We start from the raw sequence: 27,258 nt of genomic DNA on the forward strand, positions 1-27,258 counted from the left end.
CGTCTAATGCCCAAGTAGGGACCAGTTACCCTTAAAAAGACCTCCCGGAAGGCATTCCCTAGGCAGATCGTCCAAGTGTTGTGCTGCCATAACTTAACCAAACAAACAAACAAACTCAAGCTTGCTAAATCATTGGATTATATAATTATAAAAATATCACTCTGTGGTTGTAAAATTATGATGTCCAGTTAAGTGTAGTGATGAGAATAAACTATAGTGCCTAAACTAGTAATATAAAGTAATACAGTAGAGAGTTGAAAATCGGAATCAATTGGGGACTGGGGTTGTTCCGATTACCCATTATGTACAAAAAAATACATTAACCTGTCTGATGTTCAAATTTTTCTCCGTTGCATGTCGCTTCGTGTTGAATTTTTCTTTGTTGCGTGTCGCTTCGTGTTGAATTTTCGTCGATTTTAAGCCTAACGAAAATTTTTATAATAATAATCGAGGCTATCGTATTGTTAAAAATTATTTCTGCATTTTGTACAAACAAAATAAATATATTGAAGAATATAAAAACATCTAAAGTATAATTTTCAAGTAAATTTAGTATCAAAAACGTTCGATTCAGCACGACACAGTCCGACTGAAAATTGTGCCGATTACCGGCGATTCCGATTACCAGTGTTCCGATTGACGACTCTCTACTGTATATCCCTATGATATGCAAACTATGGTGTATGTTGTTACTGTATAGGCTTTAAGCCTTAAGATAAATACATGCAGCCCACATCCAGAAAAGGTTGATCATCACTGCCTGCTATTTCATTGCGATACTAACAACAATGGATGAATTACTATTAATTAATAAATATTGATGTCAGTGTATCTTTTTTATATGTTTTTTTTTAATCAAGTTAAAGTCTACAATAACCAAATATCTATACCGATGATAATTGTATTCTTGAGTTCCAAAGTGATTACAATAAGCAGAGTCTATTTTATCACATTTCAAGAGAGCCAAAATTTGTGTTACTAATCAACTTATATTTTTTCAGGAGTCATTCTCAATTACTTGCTGTTTGTCTTACCAACTTTCTTCCCCTCTAATCTCGCTCATTCGTGCTATCATTGGCTTTTAGGGACATCGTTGGCTGTTCTTGCATATAGGTAAATATTCCAATTCTAGATTATTATTTATCTATTGATATTTAGAATATTAATATAAAATATCTTTTCAGTTTCTACTTGTTCCAGCCACTGAGTTACGGAATGGAAGGACCGGTAAGCAACAATCCTAATAGTACGATGTACGGTTTGAAGTGGCTGGAATCTTGGGAGTTTTAGAAAATATAAATCAAAAGTGCCTTTGTATATTGAATGACTGACAAAAGTCAATGTAGATTTTATGTATAATTTAATTTAGTAAATTCATATTTTTAATATAATCTGTATGCTTTTTACATCAGCAAAACCAAGTTGGCTGGTAATAAAACATGAATTAAATCCATTAATGGGGGAAAAAATATACACACACTCAAGCCCTACTCATTTTCTCCAACTAGAGCTCAATCGGACTAGGAAAGAAATGCGATACCATTTCTCACATCAAATTTGGAATTGCAGTTCGTGTGTCCGGTGGCCAGCACCAGTCTTTGATAGATTCTTTTGATACATTACAGATATATTTGTAAAATGTAACACCAAATTCTTAATAGTCATTATTCATGCACAACTGTTTACAAATTAAATAAATTGGGAAGGAGGGAGGTGAAACTTGCCACCCGTTAAATATGCCATTCCTAACTTGCACTAACAGGAAAGTGTCATCAGTTCAGATGAAAACCTTTCTCTCTTGTAGCATCTAAAAGTCGTTTCCTCATTATGTCTTCCGACGAATAGTCCGGTAATTTTAAATAGTGGGCACAGGTATTAACGGAAGGGTAGCTTTTATCTGTCGCATCTACTTTCCTCACGACAGTCAGTCGCGGATGCAGATTTCCCAAGCCTCCAGGAGGAAGTGAGGAGCAACCCGTTGCAAATTGTAGAAAAGCTTTTCTTTCTTCTCCAGTCATGTTAACAAGAACACTAATAAAGCACTGAAATCCAGGGCTATAAAAAAGTTCATTCAAAGTTAGTTTTCAATTCATTAAAATATTTTTAAGCGTAACTTATTTACCTGTCTTTGGTGTAACCTAATTTCGGTTCCGTATAGGCAAGAATGTCCTCTCGAGTCCAAGATGGACTCTGATCTCCACACAACATCAATCTTACTTCTTCTGGACTAAAGGCTCCAAGTTTTCCCATTGGAAACACTCTATTAAATCCATCTATTACAAAAGAAAAAAAAAAATACTTAATTTTCCAACTATCAACATTAATAATTCTTTAAGTTTAACAAATACACTTTCAAATAATTGTTGTTTTGTAATAAATAAAATTTATATTAAGAATAATGTGATATTATTAGCAATTACAACAGTTAGCTAGAAGATAAATTGGATTTTCATATTTATCATTTTGATTATCACTCAATACTAAAATATTAAAAATGTAGATGATACTTTTAGAAATTATTCTATTTTCAACCCAACAACGTTTATTTTGAACAAATCCTTTGAAATGTCATTTATATCAGAAAGTTTTATTTTTAAAAACCAAAAATCCTTCTGCTGGACATTCTGGTTTTTCTTATTCAATTGTTTTTAAACAAAGGAAGAGTAATTAAAATGTTAATCACATAAGCAAAATAAAATTTTATTTTTAAATTGAAGTTTATCTTACTATATTTCAGTCATTTATTCTGAAAAATCAAATTAATCTTTTTCTACAATTATAATTTATCAGTTTTAGCAGCTGTTCTACCATATGCCCAAGAACACAAAAATGAGAAAGCAATATCACAAAAAGTCAAATACAAAAAACTATTACCCTATTCCAATAAGGTAATAGTTTTTTGTATTTGACTTTTCTCATATAAAGTTGGTCATAGACCAAAACTCCTTTTATTTATCTCACATAATCCAAAAAAATGTAATTTAATTGCAAAATTTACAAGCATTATCTATTGATATTTTGAATGAACAGAAAATATGTTATTCATTACTGCAATCTCTCTAAATTAGCAGGCATATGGTGAAATCACACCACTAATACATGATATTGTCTGTATTAAATTCCTTTTGTCGTAACGGGGACTGTATTTGTTTTAATTAGTTAAATCAAGCACATAACTAGAGGGAGAATAGGGGAGGTTCAGCTATTACTAGAAAATTGAGCCACTCCCATCCATTGTTCCATATGGCAAAATTCTGCTTATAGATTTTTATCTAAAAATTGATTTTTTTTAAAATGTTAAATTTTGAGTATTTTTGTACCATTTTGTACTTACATTATTTATAGTCTTACATCAGGGCTTCCCAATGGTTACAAGTATTAGAGGTCAATGAACATTTGAAAGAAGAGTCAGATGAGCAAATTAAATATACCTGTATATTATACAATACATGTACAGTGGAACCTTGCTTAACAAGCATAATTTGTTCCAGAATCGTAATGCAAAACACTTGTTAAGCAAAACAGTTCCATATAAATTAATGTAAAATATGATAATGCATTCCATGCCAAAAAAAGAAATACTCAAATATTTTATGTATAATGTTTAGTCAAAGAAAATTATACAATATACATTGTTAAGGAGTGTGAATCATCATCATCTTTTTTTCTAGCTAGGAATGAACCAACCTGAAATGTGAATTTGATTTACAGAAAAGAAAAAATTCACAGATAATGTCTGATAAACATGCCAAACAATATGCCAAATTCTTGGGCTATGTAAATGCTATAATTAAATAATGTGACTAGAGGTAGGCAGTTATGCTGCCATCTCATATTAAATTTAATAATTATAAATGATTAATTTTTAATTTAGACATTTCTAAAATTTACTTTGGAATTGGCTATTAAATTTAATATACAAGATGGCAGCATAACTGCCCACTTCTAGTCAAATTAATTTATTTCTAATATTTAATTACAGCTTTTACATAGTCCAAGAATTTGGCATATCGTTTGGCGTGTTTATTATATAACGGGCTATGGTTGTTGATGTTTATAACTAACTAGTAGCCCGGGACACCCCCTAGTGGGCATTCTTTACAAATTCCCATGAAGCACATTTCATCCACTTAATATATGAAAGTTTTATATACTTAATTTTTAAAAGTTTGATGCGTATAATATATATAAATGTATACAATTCTTTATCCTAAAAACAAATCTTAATAAATCAATACACAAACAGAAAACAGGACATGACGCTAATTTAAAATAATTATTAAGTGTTATTAAACATTCTATAAATACTTTAAAATAGTTTAATTTGTTTATTTACCTTTGCTGGTAAACCTTGATGTTAAATGTATCTGTCATTTTTTCAACAAATTTCCCATGAGTCATTGCATGGTGTTCACTGAGTCATGGGATGTTGTGAATATGCAGCGCAAGGTTAATCAAGGCATATAATAAGACATGGTATAAATAATAAATTCATATCAACAATAAATTCCTATTACAAATAATAATTTATTGTTAACTTAAAATCATTGCTAGGGTGCCCCTAGTGGGCATTTTAGGCATACCATTACAAATTACAGATTACAGATATACAAATATATATATATATATATATATATATATATATAAGTAATTGATTGTGTATGTGTGTGTGTGTGTGTGTGTGAACTCAAGTTTGAAAAAATGAGTGTGTTCCACTAGCATCTTAGTGTCACTTGTGATCAGACTAATGGAGTATGCACAAAATCCGGGACTTCCCCTCTCCTGGTCACTCGTTACGCGAAACATCGCTTGTTAAACAAGTCAATTTTTTACAATTTGTTTTTGCTCGTTATGCGAAACACTCATTAAGCAAGATTCCACTGTATTCAGTAAATAATTAAACAATATTAACCTTTAATAGTGAAAATATTCTCAATACTGTTAATTATCAGTTTCAAAACTAAGTAAATAAGAAACTTCAAAAATTGTAAAAAAAATCTATGCCAGATATACAGTGGGTGATCGGTTAACAAACATAATCCGCTCTAAGACTTTGTTTGTTATTCAAATTGTTCGTTAACTGATTATCAATTTATCATAGGTTTTTATGGGAATTTGATTAATTTGTTCTGGAAACTCCAAAAAATAAAAAATATATACTTTCTTACTACATTTATATGTAATAATAAAAATACATATATACACAATTTTGCATTTTTATTAGTCTTGTTTTTTCCGTTTGTGGGGGTTAAAGAATCTGTCCAGTTTCGATTGCTTTTCTTTCTTCTTCAGGAGTTTTCAGAAGTAATTAATAGCATTATGATTGTAGATCCCTGAGCCTATTAACCTCCACCTGGTTTGGCTGCCATTCTAAGGCTGTTGTGAGGATTGAATTGAGCCGGTCAGATTTTAATTTTTCATTATTTCAAATCCCCTCGGGAGATAACGATCGAGATTCGCGATAACGATCAAGCTTCGAAGGATGTACAGTCTTCCGCCGTCAAAACCGCTTCCCTCCTTCTCCGGATCCCACCTGAGTCATGGAACTCAAGTCACCATCTTCCATCGCGATTGGTGATCGTTACGGAAGGGACCGGGGGTATATAAAGGGGGAAGATATCTAAGAAAGAGGTCGGAAGAAGGGGAACGACCCGCTGACCCGAGTCCTATACGAAGGCCATTCCAGACGCCGGAGCCTCCGCCTCGAAGCCGATCGTGCCGCTTACCGCCAGGGAAGACGCTAGAAGAACCTTCAGCCGACCCGAAGAACCTTCTCGATCATAAGCGATAACCGAGAGGTATGAATCCCCTAACAATTGTGAGCTCTCTCTCTCCCGCGATTAGGGACGGAATGCGTCGCATCGATGTACTCGATCCTCTGTTCTAATAAATCTTATCTATGTTGTCCTGCTACTATGGATATTGCCGTTTTTCTTATCGACGACCCCACACTTCCTTCACTCAACCTGACAATTAAATTACCGATCCCGATAAAACGGGATATCGCGATAAATTTAGCCATCCTTGACAGTGGGGTGGGTCTTGCCGACCTGTTCGCCGACAAAAAGGGGGTACGACTTCGTCTTCCCCCGGCGTTCCCACACCGTTGTTCTGACATCCTCTCACTTCTTTAATAGCAGATGTTGGCATTGATCCTTTTTCATCTTCCTCTTTTTCAGAATAAATAAAACACATCTTGCTGAGTTTCTTGGTGTTCTTCATTTAAGAGTTCTTGGAGTTCTTCTGTTGTCAGATCAGTTTTGGGTTCCATTATGAGCTCTTCAATGTTCTTTATTTCTTAGATGTAATTTTTGTTACTGCTTAAGCTGCTTGAGTCTTCTTGATAATACTGTATCTTTCTTGGATAAGATTGAACTTCAGCCTACTATAGACCTATTCAAGCCATACTGCCCAGGAACATCAAACATCTTCTGCCCACTCTCTACCTTTGCTATTATACTCTCACCTTTCGAAAATAAAAACCGATGCAAAACTTAACGAGTGCCCGCCTGACAGTTTCATGAATACTATAAAAGAATCATTTCTGTCAGAAAAATAAAAGGCTGAAATTACAAGGGAGAGTTTCAAAGTTCGGAGGAATACTATCCAATCAGTATATACCGGGTTGAGCATTGATATCAACGTCTCCCACACTCCGAAAAGTTTCAAATTGTTGCCTGAAGACAAGGGAAGACCAGTCGGTATTCATTATTTTACGTCACTTCTTCTTGTGTTATGTTTGTTCTGTGAGGTGTTTGTTGTCCAAACATAAAAATCTTTCACAAAAGTGTTTGTTATCTGATTTGTTCAGTAACCAATCATCCACTGTATTAGTTCAGCAGTTTTATGTAAAAAAAAGTAATGATATTGTATGAAATTGGTATTTGATAATGCTGAATGCATTACTTTTTTAAAAACACTAATGGTCACCAAATGGAATCTGATATACAGGGTGTTCGGAAATTCCCATTACAAACTTCTAGGACTTGTAGAGGGGAGTGAGTACATAATATTTTGATTAGGAACCCATGTCCAGAAACATACCATTTCCATTCTATGATGGTTTCAATTCAGATGTTTAACTTTTCCACTTCTGCTGAGGGAAAGAGAAAAGTCTCAGAGTTGCTTGTCCTGGTATGCAATAGGGTAGACAGGATGACGTGTACTACGTCAGATGGTCACCTGATGTCACTTAATGTCTGCCTTGCTGCAAGATTGCCTATGTCTCTCTGATACAGTAAACATGGTTCAGTACACATTTTCAGAATACACAGACACACTCCTTGTGTATGGCAAAGTTCAAGGTAACAGAAGAGCTGCTATTCGGCTGTATCACGAATGTTTTCTGCAACGTAGCACACCATTACTTTTACACAAACTTTTTGCCCAAGTTATGCAGCAGCTCCGAGAAACAGATACCTTCACTGTGAGGAGGCAGGACTGTGGTGCTCCACAGCAATGCCGCAGGCTCAAATTTGAAGATGATGTACTGCATCGCATCGAAGAGAACCCGTCAATGAGTACTCAAACAATTGCACATGCAATGGGTGTTAGTCACAGTATCGTCTGGGCGTTCTGCGTGAGCAACAATACATCCGTACCACTTACAAAGGGTACACACTATGGGTCCAGCTGATTTTCCACAATGCACTGCTTACTGCACATGGTTCCTGCACCGCTGCATCGACACACCTGTTTCCACGTCAAGTTCTGTTCACAGATGAATATAAGTTCACCAGGGACTGTGTTCTGAATTCGCAAAACAGCCATGTCTGGACAGACGAAAACCCTCATGCCACGCATGTTCATGGATTTCAGCACCGGTTTGGTACTAACGTGTGGGCAGGTATTCTGGACGGTCATGTGATTTGGACCATACCTCCTTCCACTCAAGCTAACTGGTCCAGCATACTTGATCTTCCTACAAAATGTACTGGACCTGTTCTTGGAAGCTGTGCTACTGAAGGTCCATCAAGAAATGTGGTTTCAGCTTGATGGTGCACCACCTCACTTCTCACGTGCGGTTCAGAGACATCTCAACAGACAATATGGTGAAAGATGGATAGGCCAAGGTAGTCCAACTGCGTGGCTGCCGCGATCGCCGGATTTAACTCCTATGGACTACTTCTTGTGGGGTCGTATGTAAAGTTTAATTTATGAGACTCCTGTAGAGAGAGAAAGATCTGCTGGCACGAGTTATGGTCACTGCACTAGAAATTGAAGAGATACCAGGTGGGATGGAGAGTGTGTACCAGAACATGCTTCATAGGTACAATGTGTGTAAGAACATTGGTGGTTGCCACATCGAGCTGCTGTTGTAATGCATCAGTACTGTTCTGTACGTACAGTATGCTGGGTTCTTTTTTGTTTTGGAATAATGTAAACACGTAAAGTTTAAGTGTTAATAAAAACAAATGTGCTTAAGTGATAAATGGATGTTTTGTTATGTTTCCTTTCAAATAGTTACCTAATAATTGTACTGCATCACGACTAGTTCAAATTTCTCAAGCAGAAGTGGAAGAATTAAACATCTGAATTGAAACCGTCGTATAACGGAAACGGTACGTTTCTGGTCATGGGTTCCTAATCAAAATATTATGTACTCACTCCCCTCTACAAGTCCTAGAAGTTTGTAATGGGAATTTCTGAACACCCTGTATATTGATAATTTCTGAATTTTGCATAAAAATCTTTGTAAATAATGTGTTAATATATATCTAATTTGATTTCAATGGATAATACAACTATTATATTGCAAGATAATCAATTCAAGCCTACAAGAGATTCCCAGGATTTGCCATTTATGTTCCACAGGTAATGTGAAAAAAAAAAAAAAAAAAAAAGGTAGGTTTCACTTAATTATAAAAAATATGTTAACACTTTTGCATAATAAATTGAATTTTTCTAATTCTTTATACTTTTTGATATAAATACAGCAATTTACCTCTAAATGCTTCCATTTGTCTACGAATTCCAGTATGTAAACAATAATCATTCATAAGTTCCACATATTCTTCAACATTATCTAAAGTAACTTCCTGAATAAACAAGTAAGAAAATTATTATTAAAACAAATCAATTTAAATTTCATTATTTAAAAAAAATATATAATTAATGATATTTACCTCATTCTCTCCATCTGGTTTCAGATTTACAGCAACAAAACCATACACTTTTGATGGTGGACAAAACTGGAATGTTAACCTATAGAAATAGCAATTAGTTTCACATAAAGAAGAAATTGATTAATTTTTATATATTATGAAACTAACCCTAAATCCTCAACTCTGACAGGAATTCCCAATTGACCATTTTCATCAGGAAACTGGATTGTTAAATTTCTTAACTGATTGGCTCTATCTTCTTTGCTTAATGATTTATCTGCTACTATGCGATGTTTTTGTCCTACTAAATCTTGAAGTTGCTTCAAAAATGTTGCCTGATGTGCATTAATCTAAAAGAAAACACAATAAATTGCTATAAATCCAATTTCAGTAAAAATCAATTGATATAGAACTTGTTTCTATACCTTAGAAAAATAAAAATTAATGCAACATTTTAAATAAATTAAGAATTGATTGATGGCATAATAACTGATAGTAGATGAGAAACTATCTGTAAAACTAATTATTGAGTAAACACAAGGCAGTAGGAAAGCCATATTCATTAGTCTAGCAATAGATGATACATAAATTGTATTTGAAACAGAAATTAAATATTACAATGCAAAAATTTGGAATTGTAAGAAAGTTTTATTTATAAATTCTATAATTTTAACAAGAAATACAAAGCACATTTAAAAAAATCTTACTATTTAATATAATTTTGTCAAAATATCAGATTCATAAGGCTCAATTCATTTATAATGATAATAATAATAATGAAAACAAGTCATGTTCCTTAATACATATTGATTTTTACTATAATTTTTTTTACCTTAATCAAAGCCATTAATATTAAATTAGTCTCAGTAAATATTTAAACACAGTTCTTAGTAATTGTTTTATTTAAAGCAGTGTATTGATATACATGGCTTCAGATTAACAAGATTTTATTCTTGGTTCAGATGAATCTTTCAAAATTCTGTTTCAGACTTAGCACATTTACAATGTGACTGTTAACTAACAAAATGTTTGAACATGAATTACTGTAAAGATGCTTTGTTCAATTTGTATAAAATACAATATGTTCTTCAAATATGTTTGCTGATTCTTTTATATAATTTTTAATAACTAATATATTTATAGAATTTTTGAAAATAATTTTCTATAAATACAGAGTCAGTGGAGAAAAACATTTAATATCATCTACTAGTTTAAAGTGTAATGTGAACCACTATGAAACAAAATAAAGAAAAATTAAATAGTAGCTGCAAACACACTGATTTATATTAGGAAGAAATAGAAATCAGTGATAAAAATCCCTAGTTCGTATAAAATTAATAGCAGAAAACATAAGTTTTACAATAGCAGAAAAGTTAAAAAAGAATGTCAGAAGAAATAGATTTACTTCACAACAGGGTTTTCAAGTCAACTAATTTTGTGGATGTTGCAGTGCAACCTTACAAGACCACTCTGTATAAACTAGTAAAACTCATCAAGAGTGTTTCTTACTTCAAGACTACCACCACTTTAGCCAGGAGAGAGAGAGAGAGGAAAAAAAAAACGATCTGTTGTTATTTTCTAAATATAAATAAACTTTAATCAGTGAAAAATAATTTAAAGTTTTTTTTTAATTTAAAAAAAAAAAAACATTTTTTGAACCTCTGGACTTTAACTTCAATGGGTACTAAGAATACCCAATTATTTTACTTATCATATTTTCATGCTTTATGTACTTTATTAAATTAAATTTCTAAAGAGGTTAAAATTGAAATTCTACAGAGTTTTCTAAAAGTTGAAGAAAATGGAATTTTCTTCTAATACAATGTTATTAATTTTAAATTATAAAATATGAAAAAGTCATTGTTCCTTACATGGAATTTTATTTACTTAATTTTAATTTCAAAATATTTACTATTAACAGTAAATGCTTGTTCCTATTTACAGATCAACTGAAGATCAATGATCAATGATTTGATACAATAAGTAATTTCACTCTTCTGTGAAAGTGACAATGGACACATATCACAAAATTTATAACATGATTTCATATTAATCATTTTATTCTCTTATTTTAAAAGTATATATATATAAAAGGGTAATTTACCTCTAGAAAATCTTCAAAATCTAATATTCCATGAAACCATGAAGGAGCAACTTGAGGTAAAGTTTTTTTCCATTTTCTAGTACGTTTTGTTTGCTCCTCACTGAGAACAGCATATAAATCATCTTCTGTTAATGAGTAAGCCATATTTGTAAGTGAATGATTGGTAAGTGACTCCCTGAAAGTGGAAAAAAATTCAGAAAAATATAAATATAATTTATAATAATAATTAATTTATTTTTATTAATGTAATAGTTATTTATGGTTTATTTTTAACAGTCAAATAATCATTTTAGTTATTGTTTTATATATTTAATTTTATGCTATAGTTCATGAGAAACTATTTATATATATTTAAATATTTACAATAAATGAATATATTCAACAATACAAAATATTTGTAAATGATTTGAAGAGTTAATTTAAAAAAATTATATATGCATGTAAAAGTTAAACTGCACCAATGCAAAAAAAAAAAAAAAAAAGCACTCTTCACATTTAGGTAATCAATTACTCAAGTGTAAATTGTTTTCATTTAGAATGTAAAAATGATGAGTTTTTTGAATTTGAGACTGTTCTAGAGAAATGTATGAAATATTTAAACTTTATAATTTTTTAATTTACTCCAATGAAAGCAATTAGAATTTTCTTTTTAGTAGAAATAAAACAGTGTTTGAACAATGCACTGTTTTGTAATCATCTGAGTTTTGAAAATAACTTTTTCCTGAATAATTTCTGTTATTTCTTATGTATATTAAATCTGAAAACTTTCTAACAAACATTTTTACTAATGCAACATAAAACATGATAAACTCAAGGTATGGTCATCTACATATAAAGCATTATAATTTTTTGCTTTTTGTCCTATATTTTAATTAACCTTCTTAATAGCTATTTTTAATACTTTCCAATTGAAAACTGTGGTCTGATAAGTCCTTAAAATTTATAGCAAATTAAAAATAGCTATTAAGAAGGTTAATATAAAACATTTATTTATAACAATTCATAAATAAATCAATTAATTGGACAGAGGCTAAAAACTTACTTGTCCCTAATTTTACTAGATACTTCGCCATGACACATCAATTTTAGAAAAGGACGAGATAAAGGAAGATCAACAAGACGGTTATCTTGTAATGCTTTTGCAAGAAAGATTCCCAGAAAATGAAAATATTGTTCCACCCTCTCCAAATCATCACTATCTTGTGGTAATTGTGCAGGAAATAAGCCAAAAGGTGAAAAAATATAATAACCAGGTGGTTTCAAGCCTTCTCCTGTTTCAACCTGAAAGATATTCTATAATATTATAGAAAATATCAATGTAGAATATAATCTTTATATAATTCTATTGAAAATAATTTTTACATTAGTATGATGAATTTCATCATCACAAAGCCATAAACCAAGATCTCTTCTTTGAAGATCAGCTGCCACTAGAGCATAAAATTCTAATGTTGGTCCCAAACCAGTTCCTTCCTCATCAATGAATTCAACCTAAATTTATAACATTTCAGTAGCATATTAAAAGATGTCAAAATATTAGATTATTAATAACTTATCAAACAACTTATACTCAAACATTTACTTATTTATTTACAGTACATGATTAAAGTTTACATATAACCTTATTGTAGAAAAAATATTTTATAATATTCATTAAAATTTAAACATACTTCTAAAATACTCTTTCTTTCTGCATGTACTTTCATTACTTGCATAGCCCAATCTAATAACTGATCTCCTCTTGGAACTTTAACTCTTTCATGTTTAAGTCGTCCCACACGAAATTCATGCGGATCATCACGTCTAGGAGAAGGTCCCCTATTTCTTTCCAACGCAGCATCACGTTGATTTTGCAACCAAACAATTGATCTAAATAAATAAATCATCTTTAATGATCTGGAAAAAAAATAAAAAATAAATAGATTTTTAAGGTAGCTAATGCAAAATAACCTTGATGCTCCAAATGCTGTACAAGTAAAATACAGTTGTCTAGTCTCAAATGGAAACAACATTGGACAGGAATAGGTGAGATGTTCACACCATTCAGGTTGTGCTCCAGATGCTAATACTAGGGGATCCTTCAGATTAAAAAAATTTACATTTTGATTAACATACGTTTTCATTATAAAATTAATAACAGCATCATAAACATTTATATCAATAAACTGCTTTTATCATTTAAATATATTTATTTGTTATATTTTAAATAAAAAAGACAACTAACTGCAAGTGGCAGTCTTCTCTCTCATAAAATACAAACACAGAACACACACAAAAACAATAATTTATGTTATATAGTATGCTTATAAAAATTTCGAAACAAATATATTGAAAAAAACTTTAAAATAATTGTATTAGAAATACAAATAACTTAGATAATAAAAATAGTTTACTTGAATTTGTTGAACCAATTTATTTGTAATTTTTCTACTTATGAAATCATCAGCAGGAACATTGAAAACTGAATCTTCCAAATCTGGAAATATACAAGTTAAGGTTAATATAAACAAATAGTAAGAAAAACTGACATTAAAAACAAATAAAAATTTAAAGTTCTAATTAAATTCCATTATTAAAATCAAGAACTTGAAGATTCTCATTTCTAAAAAGGCATGCATGTACAGTACATGGTAGGCACCAAAAGTTTCTGGCCTAACTATATTTTAGACCCGATAGGAATAAAATAATGATAGTATCAGATAGCACCAACTGTATGTGGATTAATAAAACAGTTTTTCCTGCCAATTTCCGTCAGTTGCTTAGAAACACATTTTAGTTAAACTTGTTGCATTAATTTGCATCATCTTTGCCTCTTGTGGGACAATGCGCCAGTGCACACTGCTGCCATTACCGAGGCTGCTGTGTGGGTTTGAAGAGTTGATCATCCCCACTCTACAATCAGGACCTGACTCCTAAGTGATTACTACCTGTTACTGAAACACAAATAAAGCTTTGAAAAAGTGAAGAGGAGTTGCAGGAGACAGTTTATGAGCATTTTGCAGAAAGACAAAACTGCAGACTATTTTTTCAAGAGTATTGAAATGCTAATTCCAAGATGTAATAAGTGTGTTGAACTACAAGACAACCATATCAAAAAAATGACATCATTGTTTTATACCCATAATATCTAAAACATAGGCTGGAAACTTTTGGCCCTATCTCGTACATATGTATATAACTATAAAAATTTTTCATTAAACTTTCATTTCAATTCATTAAATATTTTATATTCTATAAATATATTTTTAAATAACAGCACTTAAAACATACTTTTGTATTTAAAATATTTCAACAGTGTCAATGTAGAAAAATCTCATCTAGAATTGAAATATTTATAATACATTCATAGGTTTTCCTAAATATTTGTTTAAAATGTCTTTTATATATCAAATTTTTTAAAAAATTCAGTAAGTCTCAAAATAAATTTCTATAAATATATACAATACAATCCCACGAAGCTTTTATTGTAGTGCATAAGCTATCATATCATACACTATATTTATACATTCTACATGATAATGAAAGAGTAACGCGACGCTGCGAGTGACTTTTTGGTGAACCTTTCATTTGTGCTGCGAAATGATGAATCACTGTTCATTTGATTAATTTATTACTAAACAAGTTTAAACTAACAATATCTAAGTGAAGGTAAAGGAAAAAGCAATAATATAAAAATAATAATATGCAAAGAATCTCCAGTCAAGCGTGGAAGACTTCCACAGACCAGAACGAGAACAGAGAACAAACAAGCTCAACCAAGCACTTCAAACTTCAAACTCATTACGGATTATGGAACACAACCGAAAAGTGATTTACAAGAAGGAACAAAAGAATTATCAAATCAAAATATGGAACCTGGTCAGCAGAATTCATTAGGCTCAACAGGTGAGTCACCTAATATTAATTCAAGTCTTCTTACTAATTCGGCAAGTCAACTTGACACCTCATCCGCACTTCTATGGACTAAAATATCAGATTTAATAAATGTCTCAAATAATAAATTGTTGGAACAAATGGCCTATATAAAAGAAGACTTAGAAAGAATACGTCAAGATATACGTGAGACTAAGGAAAGACAGATAAAAATGGAGGAAGAAATTAAAAATTTAAAACAACAACTAGAAAATCAAAAAAGTGAAAATGAATTAACGCAATTTAAAATAGACTCCTTAAGTAATGATTATAATTATAAAAAAATAATTGTATACAAATATCCGAGTTCAAAATCCATATCTAAGTTAGAGGTATATAACTTTATAATGAATGTACTTAATATTCATGATATAGCCCAAACTGAGATTACAGAAACAAATTTAATCACAAAGCAACCTAATACAACAGTAAGAATAACATTCAGCAATAAGCAACTTCGTGATAAATTTTTTTATACCTTTATTCACAAGAAACAACAAAAAAACGTATCAAAAGAATGGGAAGATATGCAAATTTCCCCAGATTTGACTAAAAACTCAAGGATAAGAAGGAAAAATTTACTCCCAATACTTCATGAATTGCGAAAACAAAAAGACCAAGTGAAACTCCGTAATGATATATTAACGATAAACCAAGAAAAAATAACATATAGCCTAGGATTGAGCAGATTGGTTTATGTAAATAATTTTCGTCCTTATAGTAATCAAATAAATATTGACAGTTGATATCACGTTAAGCAATACAACAAAGTCATAAAGAATAATGAAAGGCTTCCATTGCTAACTGGAATGGCCAAGGAACAAAAAAATACAACGTCATTAATAAATAACTTTTGTGCTAAATACGAACCGGATTTCTTAGCAATTACTGAAACTTTGATTACTTCGAATTTGTATTATAAAACAAAATCTTTCAATAACTTCATAGTGGAATCGATCCAAGCTCAAAACCTACAGGTCCAGGCCGTCCAAGTGGAGAAGCCTACCTTGGTGAATAAAATGAATAATTTAATAATATTATTAATTGCTTATATTCCGTTGTTTAAAATACCATCTGTTCAATTTATAGGTTATATTCGGTAAATTTGAATGTAAAACGCCTTGTGGTACAACTTTGTTTAAATAAATATTCGTTGTAAACAACACTTATATAAGCTTATCAACAAAACGTTTCTTATGTAGCGCCGAAGATTTAACACCTTGTCATTTAATATTAAAATGTCCAAATTAAACGACATTCGTGAACATTATGATATAGCTCGAACTTATAAATGCAACTCGCTAATAGAACTGTTAAAAAACTTCAACAAAACAAGTAAAAAAGACTTATATAAAAGTTATAACTATTTTGGTAAAATAATTGACATTTACAAAAACAAACTAATCAACACTAAGGAAGTATTAAAATATGTTATTATTAATGAAAAAGAGTAATAAGATTGTAAGATGCAAATTAAAAATGTTTGGAATGTATCTGCGGAAAAACAGGTGTAAATTAATAAAATCAAAGAGTATTGTAAAGTAAAAAAAGCAAATAAACATTGTAAATGTAACCCCCTTGTAATAGGGAAGAAATTCCCATTAGACAATAAAGGATGATGATAATGAAAGAGTAATTAAAAGCTATCATCAGATATAATAATTCAAAATATTGCATTTTATTTATTTAATTAGCATTTTATTATCAAAATGACAATGCAAATCTCCCAACATTAACTTGACATCAGCAGCTATAGTGATAACTATATAAGAATAAAACAGATGATGAAGTATTTCATTTCTGATTAGTAAACTAGGAAAGTTGAGGCACAAATTTTCTTTTTTAAAAAAAAGGGGATTAAAAAGTGCCAAAAAGTGCTCCTAAAAATATTTTATTGTGCATAAAATATACATAGATCACACAAAACTCAAGAATATGATAGAAAATTTAAATCAGTCACTTTTAGAATCTGATCCATCCAGTTTCATAATTTACAAACGGAAAAGCAATGTACTTGCAAACACAGTTATTCTACATTCTTCATAGTCAGCTGCAGACAGTGAAAGAAAAGTAAATCTTTGGAATTTGAAAACAATCTCTCAACATCAACAAATCTCAGAGTAGCATATTTAGTTTTCAGTAAAAATTCCAGGTTTTGTAAGTGAACAGTCTCAGGAATTATATTTTGAATATCTAGACTTTTCCTCATGGAGTATTAAAGTTTCTCTAAAGTAAATCTATCCAACTGGATTTTGGTGTGTTTGAAAATCTTCCTCTGCTTCTCAGTAGACAGATCACTTTCCTCATGCTTAGAAACTGAACTGCACAGGAACTTATATGAATGAAGTGTAGAGTTCCTTTAATATGGATTTTTGTTTCAACAGCTTCTTGAGATACATTGTGGCCACTGAAAATTTTTTGTCTGATTTATTAATGAATGCTTCCATGGATTAAAAGTTTTCAATATAAAATAAGCTACTTGAATCCACATGTCCCACCTGGTTATTAAAGGTATTTTGAGAGTGGCAAGCCAGTTATCTCTTTATATAGATGTACATTTGCAGGACATTTAATCAGTGTTTTTTTATTTCTGAAGTAAAATCGTTGACCCAAGAAAATTCAATCCTAATTGCTTCACATACTCTGCTAAGGCAATGTGCAAGACAAGTGACATGTCTCAGATTCATATATGCCAACTTTACATTTGAGCATGCGCTTAGTGTCTGGCCTATTACATGTAACCAAACCTTTTCATACAAAATTGCAAAGTTTCACAGTCTGGTACATGCATCACTGAAGACCTACACAACAGTTGTAGAACTTGTCTTTTCTAATTTGTAAATTCTTAACAGTATGAGTTGTATTGGCTGGACCAATGAGAATGTTCAACATGCTGATTCATATGCAGGCTGCACATAGCTTTGCCTTAGAATGCTTTGGTCAAGGATGAGTGCTTGGTATACTTTTCCAGAAAGTTTTTGAATGCTGGATGATTTACGTAGTTAAGACCAATCCTTGACCATATTAAAGCTGTAACCAGTTCATGTGAAAATTCATTCTTCTTGCTTCCATTGTTCTTTACAGAATTTAATGATGGCAAAATAAATTTCTGCCTCTTTTTGTTTTTCTTTCTTTCCCTATTAGAATTGTGCTGCTTAACCTGTGAAGAGAGATGCTTTTCATCCAAATTTGTAGTAGTATCACACAGTTTACATCTCAAAATATTAACAGTTGTAATTCCTTTGTCTTTAAAATTATTTACTAACTCTTTCAGTTTTGAATGATATTTTTGGTATTTTTTAAACTGGTAAGAGTTGTGTCACCATCAGTCATCACATCCCTTCCTCACCTTCATGAACAATGGAATAGTTCTTATTATTTTATGTTAGTAATGTTCAATATCATAAAATCTGTAATTAAATGGTAATTGATGAGAATCTCCTGGTTAAATTATATTGCAACACCTTGTATATACATACTGTATGTATACAACTGATATCACTTTTCATAAATACTACATCTCTCCATGTAGCATACTTTATTAATGTACTGTAAGAAAATCTCACATACTTATTTTACATAATACATGGAGATATCTAAGATGTTCTTTTCTTTATAAAGAATCAAACTTTGTGTTTTTAATTATTATATAATGTAACTTTTCAACTTAGTTAAAAATTATTTAAAGTTAGACTTGTAATAATTAAAAAGATATTTGATTTGGTTTTTGAAGAAAAATTTGGTTTACAAGATGCGTTCTAATTTTCAGATAAATTTTAGTTACAAAAAAGTGCATCTTATAAGACAAAAAAAGGGGGAACTGAAGAGCTGAATAACAGATTCAATATATAATTTACAAAGTTTATAATTTAAAAGTTCAACAGTTCAAGTATCAGACTTGAACTGTTGAACTCTTCCATTTTTCAAATACTAACCCCTTTCAATAGTAGCTTTGTTGTTCATGTTTTTTCAGCCTTACATTATTGATGTTCTAACATTCATTCAGAATTTGTAATTTTTTTAATTTTTAAATTAGGATTAGTGCATTTTTTATTTAAATATACAGTAGAGTCCCGAAAACTCAGCCTAATGTGGACCAAAGGTTAGCAGAGTTTGTGAAAATGCCAGGTTATTGGGAGTGGGGTTAAAAAAGAATAAGTACGAGTGTTTCCTCAGAAAATACTGTACTGTACTTGTATGTATTATTTGCTTGAGAATACAACACAATAAACTGCCCAAATACCCTTAAACAAAGGAAAAGTACATACTTTATGAAGGCATAGCGCCTTTACTACATGGAAATGAAAATTAATGAATATGCAGTGCACAGTAATTTATCTGATAAGACAGACCTCACAAAAATACTATATGAGGCATAAAAATGAAAATTAACCAGCTGACTTTGCAAAAACTGGCTACTTTTTTAAAAAGAAATGCATAATGTCCTGTTGTCTTCCACACTGCACTCTGCATTTTGCTGCTTCATCACGAAGACGACAAAGGAACAGTAAGTCCATTACCGACACACCTTGTTGTTCAAAATACTGAAGGGCGGTTTCGACAGACTTTAGTTCCTCACTATGTGATATTTTAGGAGCTTGTACAGTGAAGTCCTCAACGTCAATGTCTTCATCATTTTCTAGCATTTTTTCATTAACTGTGACAGCAGCAATAATTTCTGCATCAGACATAATGTGCCAGACACATGGTGGCGGAGTGGGAGTGTGGCCAAGTTGTCTGGACTGCCAGGTTATCAAGTGCGGAGTTTTTGGGACTCTACTGTATTGATTCTGTAAATTATATTTTGAATTTTTGTAATATTCCTACATTCCTTGTGAAATACTGGCTTGAATTTTAGAACATCTAAGTTTAATTTTCAGTGTATTTGGAGTTTGGCTAATTTACATGTATATTTGAAAATCCAGATAAAGTCTGTATTTTTAATGCTCCACTGTATATATATATATATATATATTATATAAATAAATAATTATTTTACATTAGATTCTTACCATTGTCATATATACAATTTGGATTTTCTTTTGAAAGCACATAAAGTAATCGTAGTACTTGTAAGACTTCTTCAACTGTGCAACTAGTTGAATCTAAAGATATTGAAGGAAGAGTACAAGTTGCTGTATTATTTGGACTATTTACAGTGAAATCTTGATCTTTTAATGTAGAATCTTTAGGTAATGAAGATTTAACAATAGGAACAGAATCTGCCATATCCTTTATAAATAAAATAAAATAAAATTTTAAATCATTTTCACACTCAATAAAGTATGTAAATTTTTAAAATATTTTGAAAAATACTATGAATATTATGAACAACTTTAAACTCTAAATTGATAAATAATTTTTATAAATATAAAAAAAAATAATAAAACTAATAGAAAATAAAAAGAGGAAGTAAGTAAAACAAATGACATTATTTACAAATTTTGTAACATTAAAAATAAATAAAATCTTGAATTGTAAAATTATTTTACAGAAACTTAAATTATCTGAAAAACAATAAACATACTAATTCACTTCTATCATAAAAGTTTGTCCGTGAAATTTCAATTTTGCTAATAAGAACACTATACTAATAAAATACAAAAGCTCTGTTTTCTATTTTCCTTGTAAATCAGTTTGTTTCCATTTACTGTTAAGCTACAAGAACTAGTTCGATAAAAGATTCTAATACAAACATCTCTTCAAAATGAATTATCTCAGCTTTGTCGATACTGTAATTTCAAGATATTTTGTCATTATACTTGCCTAACCTTAACTTCTGTTTTCATTTTATCTCATATAATACTAAAAACTCGCTTTCATGTTTTCCAAATAATTCAGCTTCTTAAATTTATTTCAAGTTGTATAATGAACATTCAGAACAATTAAATATTCAAAGAAACATTTATACTACTTTATGACATCAAATTCATTACAATATTTTATTAATTCTATTCAATATTCTGGATGTCAGTTCATTAACTCTAATATGGTAGGAATTTAAAAAATTATTAAACTACATAAAAATTTTTTTTTAAATTTTAAACAATTCTTCAAATAATTATTTCTTACTTTCTTAGCTTTCTTTTCATCATCTTTAGCTTCTCTGTATGAGATACTAGAAAAATTTTATAATTATTATTAAAATAATATAACAAGCATTTTTAAATTCTGCAAAATATGCAATATAGAATAGTATTTTTAAAGAAAATATGTAAAACAACAAATTACAACTAAAAGTATATTGTCACAGGATGCGGAATATAATTTATTAAGTCTCGAATTAACAAAAGTTAACTAATTAATTTGAAAACAACAAAATGAGAACAAAACTTTGGTAACTTGTAATAAGAGAAAGTTCAATACAGTTGAACATCTAAAATCAAGCTATTTCTGGAGTGCATCTGACTGTTCAACAAAATTAATGTATTTTTAAAATTGGCATTGGTTGATGATCCATGTTACAAAAAACTATGGCAATATTTTTACAGTTGTTATATACTAATATTCTGTACATGACATAATTTAATATTTATATTTCTAACCACAAAGTAAGTTAACTGATAAAATACAGTCAATAAAATTTGTTATCTTTAATTACTTTGAATTTGAATTTCATTGGCTAAATGAATTTTAGAATTTAAATGCATAAAAAAAAATTCTGAAAATCATAAACTTAATACAAGTATTGATTTTAGATTATAAATGAAAAAATATAATTAGTTAAATTTAAATGCATGAAAATTTAATTAATTTTTTTTTGTATTTATAATATAAAATTAACAACTATTACCTTTCAACTATAAAAACAGTTTACAATAATTGGCAATTCATTGGTAATGGTGTTTTTGTTTTACATATCAAAAATAAAGTATCATTAATGTTCCTATTTCAAATACATGTATTGTTTATGAATACAATGGAACTTTTGTACAGGTGACCCTTGCTTAATGCAGGATTTGATTAATGTGCAAAATTAATTTCAGCAATCCCTTTATATGCACAGCAAAAGTTTTAATTAATGCAGCTTTAACAGCCGTCGTTACTTAACATAGATACATTCTTCTCAGCAAATAAGGTGTTGGTGAATTTGCTATTTTTGTGCTGAGGGTGATTTCTGATATAGATATTTAGTTTAATTACAACAGTTGTGAAATTTAACACATTACTGCTAATTGTGAGATTGTATTCTTTGTTTAGAAGCTTATTTTAAAACTGTACTTCACATTTTCTTTGCATAAAATCAAACAAAAGCATCTGTGTATTAAGTATATTAAGTATGCTTTTTAAGTTTCATAAAAGATATAATGCTATACAAACAGTAAAAGATATTTGTAGTGTATGAAGATGATGCTCCTAAATATTGAACATGTCAAATGTGGTTTTATAAGTTTTGTTTGAGAAATTTTAAACCAAAGGACAGAAAACATACAGGGTGTCCAAAAACTGTTCACAAAAGAGAAATTTCAGGAAGAAATTGTTAAAAATCAATGAATGGACTTGCAAAAAATCTTAGTGTGTCACTGACATGATGATTATGTTCTGCATGCATTAAGTGAAGAAATTAAATTGAATCAAGTATAATTTTGTATGATGAAGGTAGGCAGCTCTAAGGTTTTGTTTTATTTTTAAATTAGTTATTAATTTTTATCATATAAAACTTCTTATGGATGACAAAATTAAAAGAAAAATATTTGTTATTAAACAAAAATTTGTTCTAGTGGGTTGTGATTGTTCAGTCGAGTACCGAGATACCACTGTATTTGATTAATGTGATTTTGATATACACAGTAGCATTGAAGGATTTTAATTAACTGTGTTAATCAAGGGATACTGTATAATGAAGTAATTCATTTCCATGCATTTTTTTTTTTTGGTCAGATGCACTGAAACTAACTTTTAGTGATATATACTAAGAAAACTTGTTAGTGCTAAAATTTCAACAGGACAAAAAAAAAATCAATTTGTTTTGACTCATCCACATAATATCCAGCTTAAAGTTATAAATAAATACTAATTTATATGAATCATTTCTAAAATTCTGTACAGTTATTACAATCTAATATTAATATAATCTGAAATTATTTTTAATGATTAATATATTTACATGTAAGTTGGTTCCCACAATCGTCGTATTTTATCTTGCCTTGTACCAATTTCAGAAGCTTGAACAAGATGCTGTACTGCTCTAAAAATTGTCCAATCAGGATTTGATAGTTCCAATTCTAAATCAGGAACCTATAAATTAAGAGAGTACACAAATTTAAGAAAAAAATTTATTAACTTAAATAATTGCTGTTCAATTATCTAAATATTAAATTTATTTACCCCAGGTAAGTTAGGTCCTTTTAGTGTTAAAATCAATTGTGGTTGCAATGTTAATTCTCTTATTTCTTCAGATTTAGATTCATCTGAACCTAATTAGTAAATTCAAGTAACAGATGAAAATTCTAAATATACCTTAATTATATTTGTATTTTCTTACTTAAAATGAATTAAATACCTGGAGGAGGTATTTCTAAATCTGTTGTTTGATTAACATTTGTTCGTCCTGGACGAGGATCAAATGTAGGTATAAGAGCAGAAAACTGTCGTTTTAATGTAAAATCATCATCCCAACTTCTACGTTTTCCATTTCGAAGTTCACCTCTATCTTCCTCCTTTTCAGTAATACAGAAATTATACTTACTACAACAGAATATTATATAATAAAATATTTGAGTATTACTTATAATATTTAATATAAATATAATTAAGTATATATAATTATTTAAGTTATTTAAAATAAAATATTGATTATTATTTTCCAATAAATCCATTAATATCAATTAAATTTGAAACATACTTTCTGAAGATTTGTCCTAAGAACTTATTCTGAGCTATATATAGAAAAAAAACTGAAACAAATTAGAGTATATAAATACAAAAACTTTCAAAGAATGAAACACAGTTACTGAAATTTATCCATATTTGGATAACGTTCACAATAAATCATGCAATTCTATTAACAAGAAGCACGTACTTCTATTTTTCTTCCAATATTGGAAAAATAATAGACTCACAAAATAACAGAATAACTGAATTTTGATTAATTATCTTTTAATATTGTATTTTTCAAAACAATTACTATTAGACAAACAGAAGTTTATAACCATTATACAGACTACTTATATTTTAGATATATTTTGATTTAAAGTTTGTAAGAACTATTATTGATTTTTAAATCGCTACTTATAAAAACTCTTACAAAAAAATTCATCTTTAAAAGAAAAATCATTGAAAGTAGACAGAAAAACAAAACCGTAATATTTTTTAGAAGCCAAGATGGAAATATCTTTATTGGAAAACTTGTTTTTGAAAGTCAGATTGTAATATCAGATCCTCACAGATTAAAAAAAATATTAACAACTTAATTGTTAATGTAGGGACTTGAAGATATTAATGGAAAAAAAAATTGTTTTTCTGCAAAATTATAGAAAAACTGTACACTACATATTATCTTAAAACATCATAAATTGTCTGAAACTTTCACAGTTTGATATTAATTCAATACATCTGTAAATTTTTCATCCTTTTTATTCCTCCATAGTAAATAACATATAATTCATTAAAGATTCTGTGTCTAATACTTTCAGGATAACTAACTTATTTTCAGTCAACTAATATTTGTTATTAGAAATAATTTTTAGGCTTACAAATTTAAGTTTTATTATTTCTACTCTAGTCATACTTCTAGATTGTTTATATTATATAGATTTTCTCAATTCATAATTTTAGATATAAAATAATTGATTTTTTTAATCAGATTCTATTATATCTAAAATAAATTTAAAATTTAGATCATCAATTTCTTATTTTATTCAAAAATTTATGTATTTTTCAAATAAATCAGATAAGCAGATAATTTTTACAAATTAAAAAAAATCTTGAGAAAAAGCTGGCAAGGGTTCTTGCACAACTTTCCTGGCACTCAAACAGGAAGTCAAGAGAGAAAATTGTGTTTGAAACATATGTTACAAGATTCATTTATTAAAAATAATTTTTTATAATTATTATTATAAAAGACAAAAGCCTTATGGATGAGGCATGGATAAATTTTTTTAAAAATTGTAAATGCTAATAATGAACAAACTTTCCATTAAGAGTCCAATTTAAAAATTTTTCAACAAATAATATATCAGTTCAAGTAAAGTTGTTTGTATATTTAGCTATATGTAGCAAATTTTAAAAACCCTTAAGTAGCATTATAATTACACAAATCATTTTGTAAAAGCTCAGTATATATAAAAATGTGTTTGATTTCATCTCAAGATATGTGTTTGAAAGGTGTGTATATCTCAAGATATAAAAATGTGTCTGATCTCATCTCTCCTCTATCTCCCTTCTTGACTTATAATCTCCAAAATGTAATAGCATCAATGCCCCATATATAGAATTATTCCTGTCATATTTCAAAATTTTTGGTTCATAGAATCTTGAAATATAAAGCAAAATACAGGCCAAACACCCATACAAATACACTCAGAAGCATTCACATTTTTTGATGTTATTGGAATCAGGAGACCTTAAAACATTAAGAAATGCAAAAATTCTGGAGGATCAAAATTTGATTGATTACAATACTTTCCCCCTGTTATATAACAGCCAGAAAATAAAAAAATTATTGGATATCAGAGTGTAATAGATTGACAGACAGATTCAATCATTAATATATAGTAGACTCCTCATGAGTCGACACCCGGATAACTCGTCACCGTGGGTTAATTAGTCAGCTTTCTGTGGTCCCGGCTGACTTACATAGGCAATAATGTTATTAATGTTAAAAAACTCAGTTTACTCGACATCGTTTAACTCGTCACCACTGGATAAATCAACATACTTTTTCTGTTTCACACTTTTTTGACTTCTGATAAGTCAACTCCTCTCCTGAAAAAATGAGTTCACACCACATAGTTACTGTGTGGTGTGAACTCATTTTTTCAGGGGGGAGTTGACTTATCAGAATTCTAAAAAGTGTGAAACAGAAAAAGTATGTTGATTTATCCAGTGGTGACGAGTTAAACGATGTTGAGTAAACCGAGCTTTTTTAAGGTTAATAACATTAATGCCTATGTAAGTCAGCCGGGACCACAAAAAACTGAATACGTAACTGATGAGTGACGAGTTATCCGGGTGTCGACTCATGCGAAGTTGACTGTAATTTTAAAGTTAAGCATATTACCTTATTTCTGAATTTTGAATTAACCAAAGTATTTATTAGAACAAATATTTTTGAACTAATTTAGTCTAGAATTAGCTTTCCAAGTAAAACTTAAATTACAATTGAAAAAATAGAATATAAAATATCATAATTTTTTTCTTAATTAACCCTTTTAATATGACCCAGTCAATTGTACTTTACCCTTCAAAATGACAGTCCAAACTATAGTCACTCAAGGTCACTCGATGTATTTTATTTTAAAAATTCACCAAAAGTCAAATTTTTATCATAGAGATTAAAAAAAAATCACACATACTTATTTTTTAATGTAGTTTTCAGCACAATAGTATATTATCATTCAGAGTAAAAAATACAAAAAAAAAAAAAGTTAAATTATGTCCTAAATTTTTATTGTTATAAATTACGTTACTTTGACAAAAAAATAAAATTGTTCAATTTCATTATTTGCTTATGGCACTAAGCCAGCACTAAAGAGAATATTGTTTTCTACATGATGATATAAGATTTATGCATATTGATCTATTTTTCATGAACAACATCACTTTATATGAAACAGTATATATATATATATATATATAAAAACACATACACACTAGTTTTCTGTCTCTCTTCAATAAATTCTCTTAAGTTAGTAGGACGTTGTACTTTAATCATTAACACAAGTTATTTCAATTTTTATCATAGACAATAGAAAAAAAAAATCACATTCAATTTTATTAATATTAAATTTATATTAATTTAATTTTAATTATTAATATATTCAACTAATATATTGTACTTTGCAATTGCTAATAATATAAACTTTTAAAAAATTAATGCATTTCAGAAAGAATGTTCAAAAAATCATCATCATCCAGCTGAAATATAGAACAATAAAACACACTATACAAAGAAAATTGATTAGTAAACATGTTTCC

The 27,258-nt window shown here is 29.4% G+C and overlaps 2 protein-coding genes across 10 annotated transcripts in view; one reads left to right on the forward strand and one right to left on the reverse strand.

The window, feature by feature from the left end:
* tw (Protein O-mannosyl-transferase 2) overlaps positions 1-1,391 on the forward strand; it is a 35,563-nt gene extending 34,172 nt beyond the window's left edge. Inside the window, exons 19-20 of one of the 2 annotated variants that reach the window (XM_067280343.1) lie at positions 1,002-1,113; positions 1,185-1,391. In XM_067280343.1, the coding sequence (XP_067136444.1) occupies positions 1,002-1,113; positions 1,185-1,290 (218 nt within the window). In that variant the 3' untranslated portion in view covers positions 1,291-1,391. Of the gene's footprint in view, positions 1-1,001; positions 1,114-1,184 lie in introns of those variants that run through there. The other variant, XM_067280344.1, reaches the window with a different exon arrangement.
* Positions 1,344-27,258, reverse strand: part of Ufd4 (ubiquitin fusion-degradation 4-like) — a 166,108-nt gene continuing 140,193 nt past the window's right edge. For 6 of the 8 annotated variants that reach the window (XM_067280333.1, XM_067280330.1, XM_067280328.1 and 3 more), the window contains 16 exons: positions 23,624-23,780; positions 23,449-23,537; positions 23,228-23,358; positions 21,193-21,238; positions 20,133-20,352; positions 13,602-13,684; positions 13,159-13,286; positions 12,879-13,077; positions 12,571-12,699; positions 12,251-12,501; positions 11,209-11,383; positions 9,273-9,454; positions 9,126-9,204; positions 8,945-9,038; positions 2,123-2,273; positions 1,344-2,055 (listed from right to left, as the gene is read on the reverse strand). In XM_067280333.1, coding sequence (XP_067136434.1) covers positions 1,773-2,055; positions 2,123-2,273; positions 8,945-9,038; positions 9,126-9,204; positions 9,273-9,454; positions 11,209-11,383; positions 12,251-12,501; positions 12,571-12,699; positions 12,879-13,077; positions 13,159-13,286; positions 13,602-13,684; positions 20,133-20,352; positions 21,193-21,238; positions 23,228-23,358; positions 23,449-23,537; positions 23,624-23,780 — 2,397 coding nt within the window. In that variant the 3' untranslated portion in view covers positions 1,344-1,772. The remainder of the gene's footprint in view (positions 2,056-2,122; positions 2,274-8,944; positions 9,039-9,125; positions 9,205-9,272; positions 9,455-11,208; positions 11,384-12,250; positions 12,502-12,570; positions 12,700-12,878; positions 13,078-13,158; positions 13,287-13,601; positions 13,685-20,132; positions 20,353-21,192; positions 21,239-23,227; positions 23,359-23,448; positions 23,538-23,623; positions 23,781-27,258) is intronic. The other 2 variants (XM_067280332.1, XM_067280327.1) reach the window with 1 other exon arrangement.

This window comes from Centruroides vittatus, unplaced genomic scaffold (genome assembly GCF_030686945.1).
Source record: "Centruroides vittatus isolate TY-2023 unplaced genomic scaffold, ASM3068694v2 contig_883, whole genome shotgun sequence".
In the NCBI taxonomy this organism is placed as follows: domain Eukaryota; kingdom Metazoa; phylum Arthropoda; class Arachnida; order Scorpiones; family Buthidae; genus Centruroides; species Centruroides vittatus.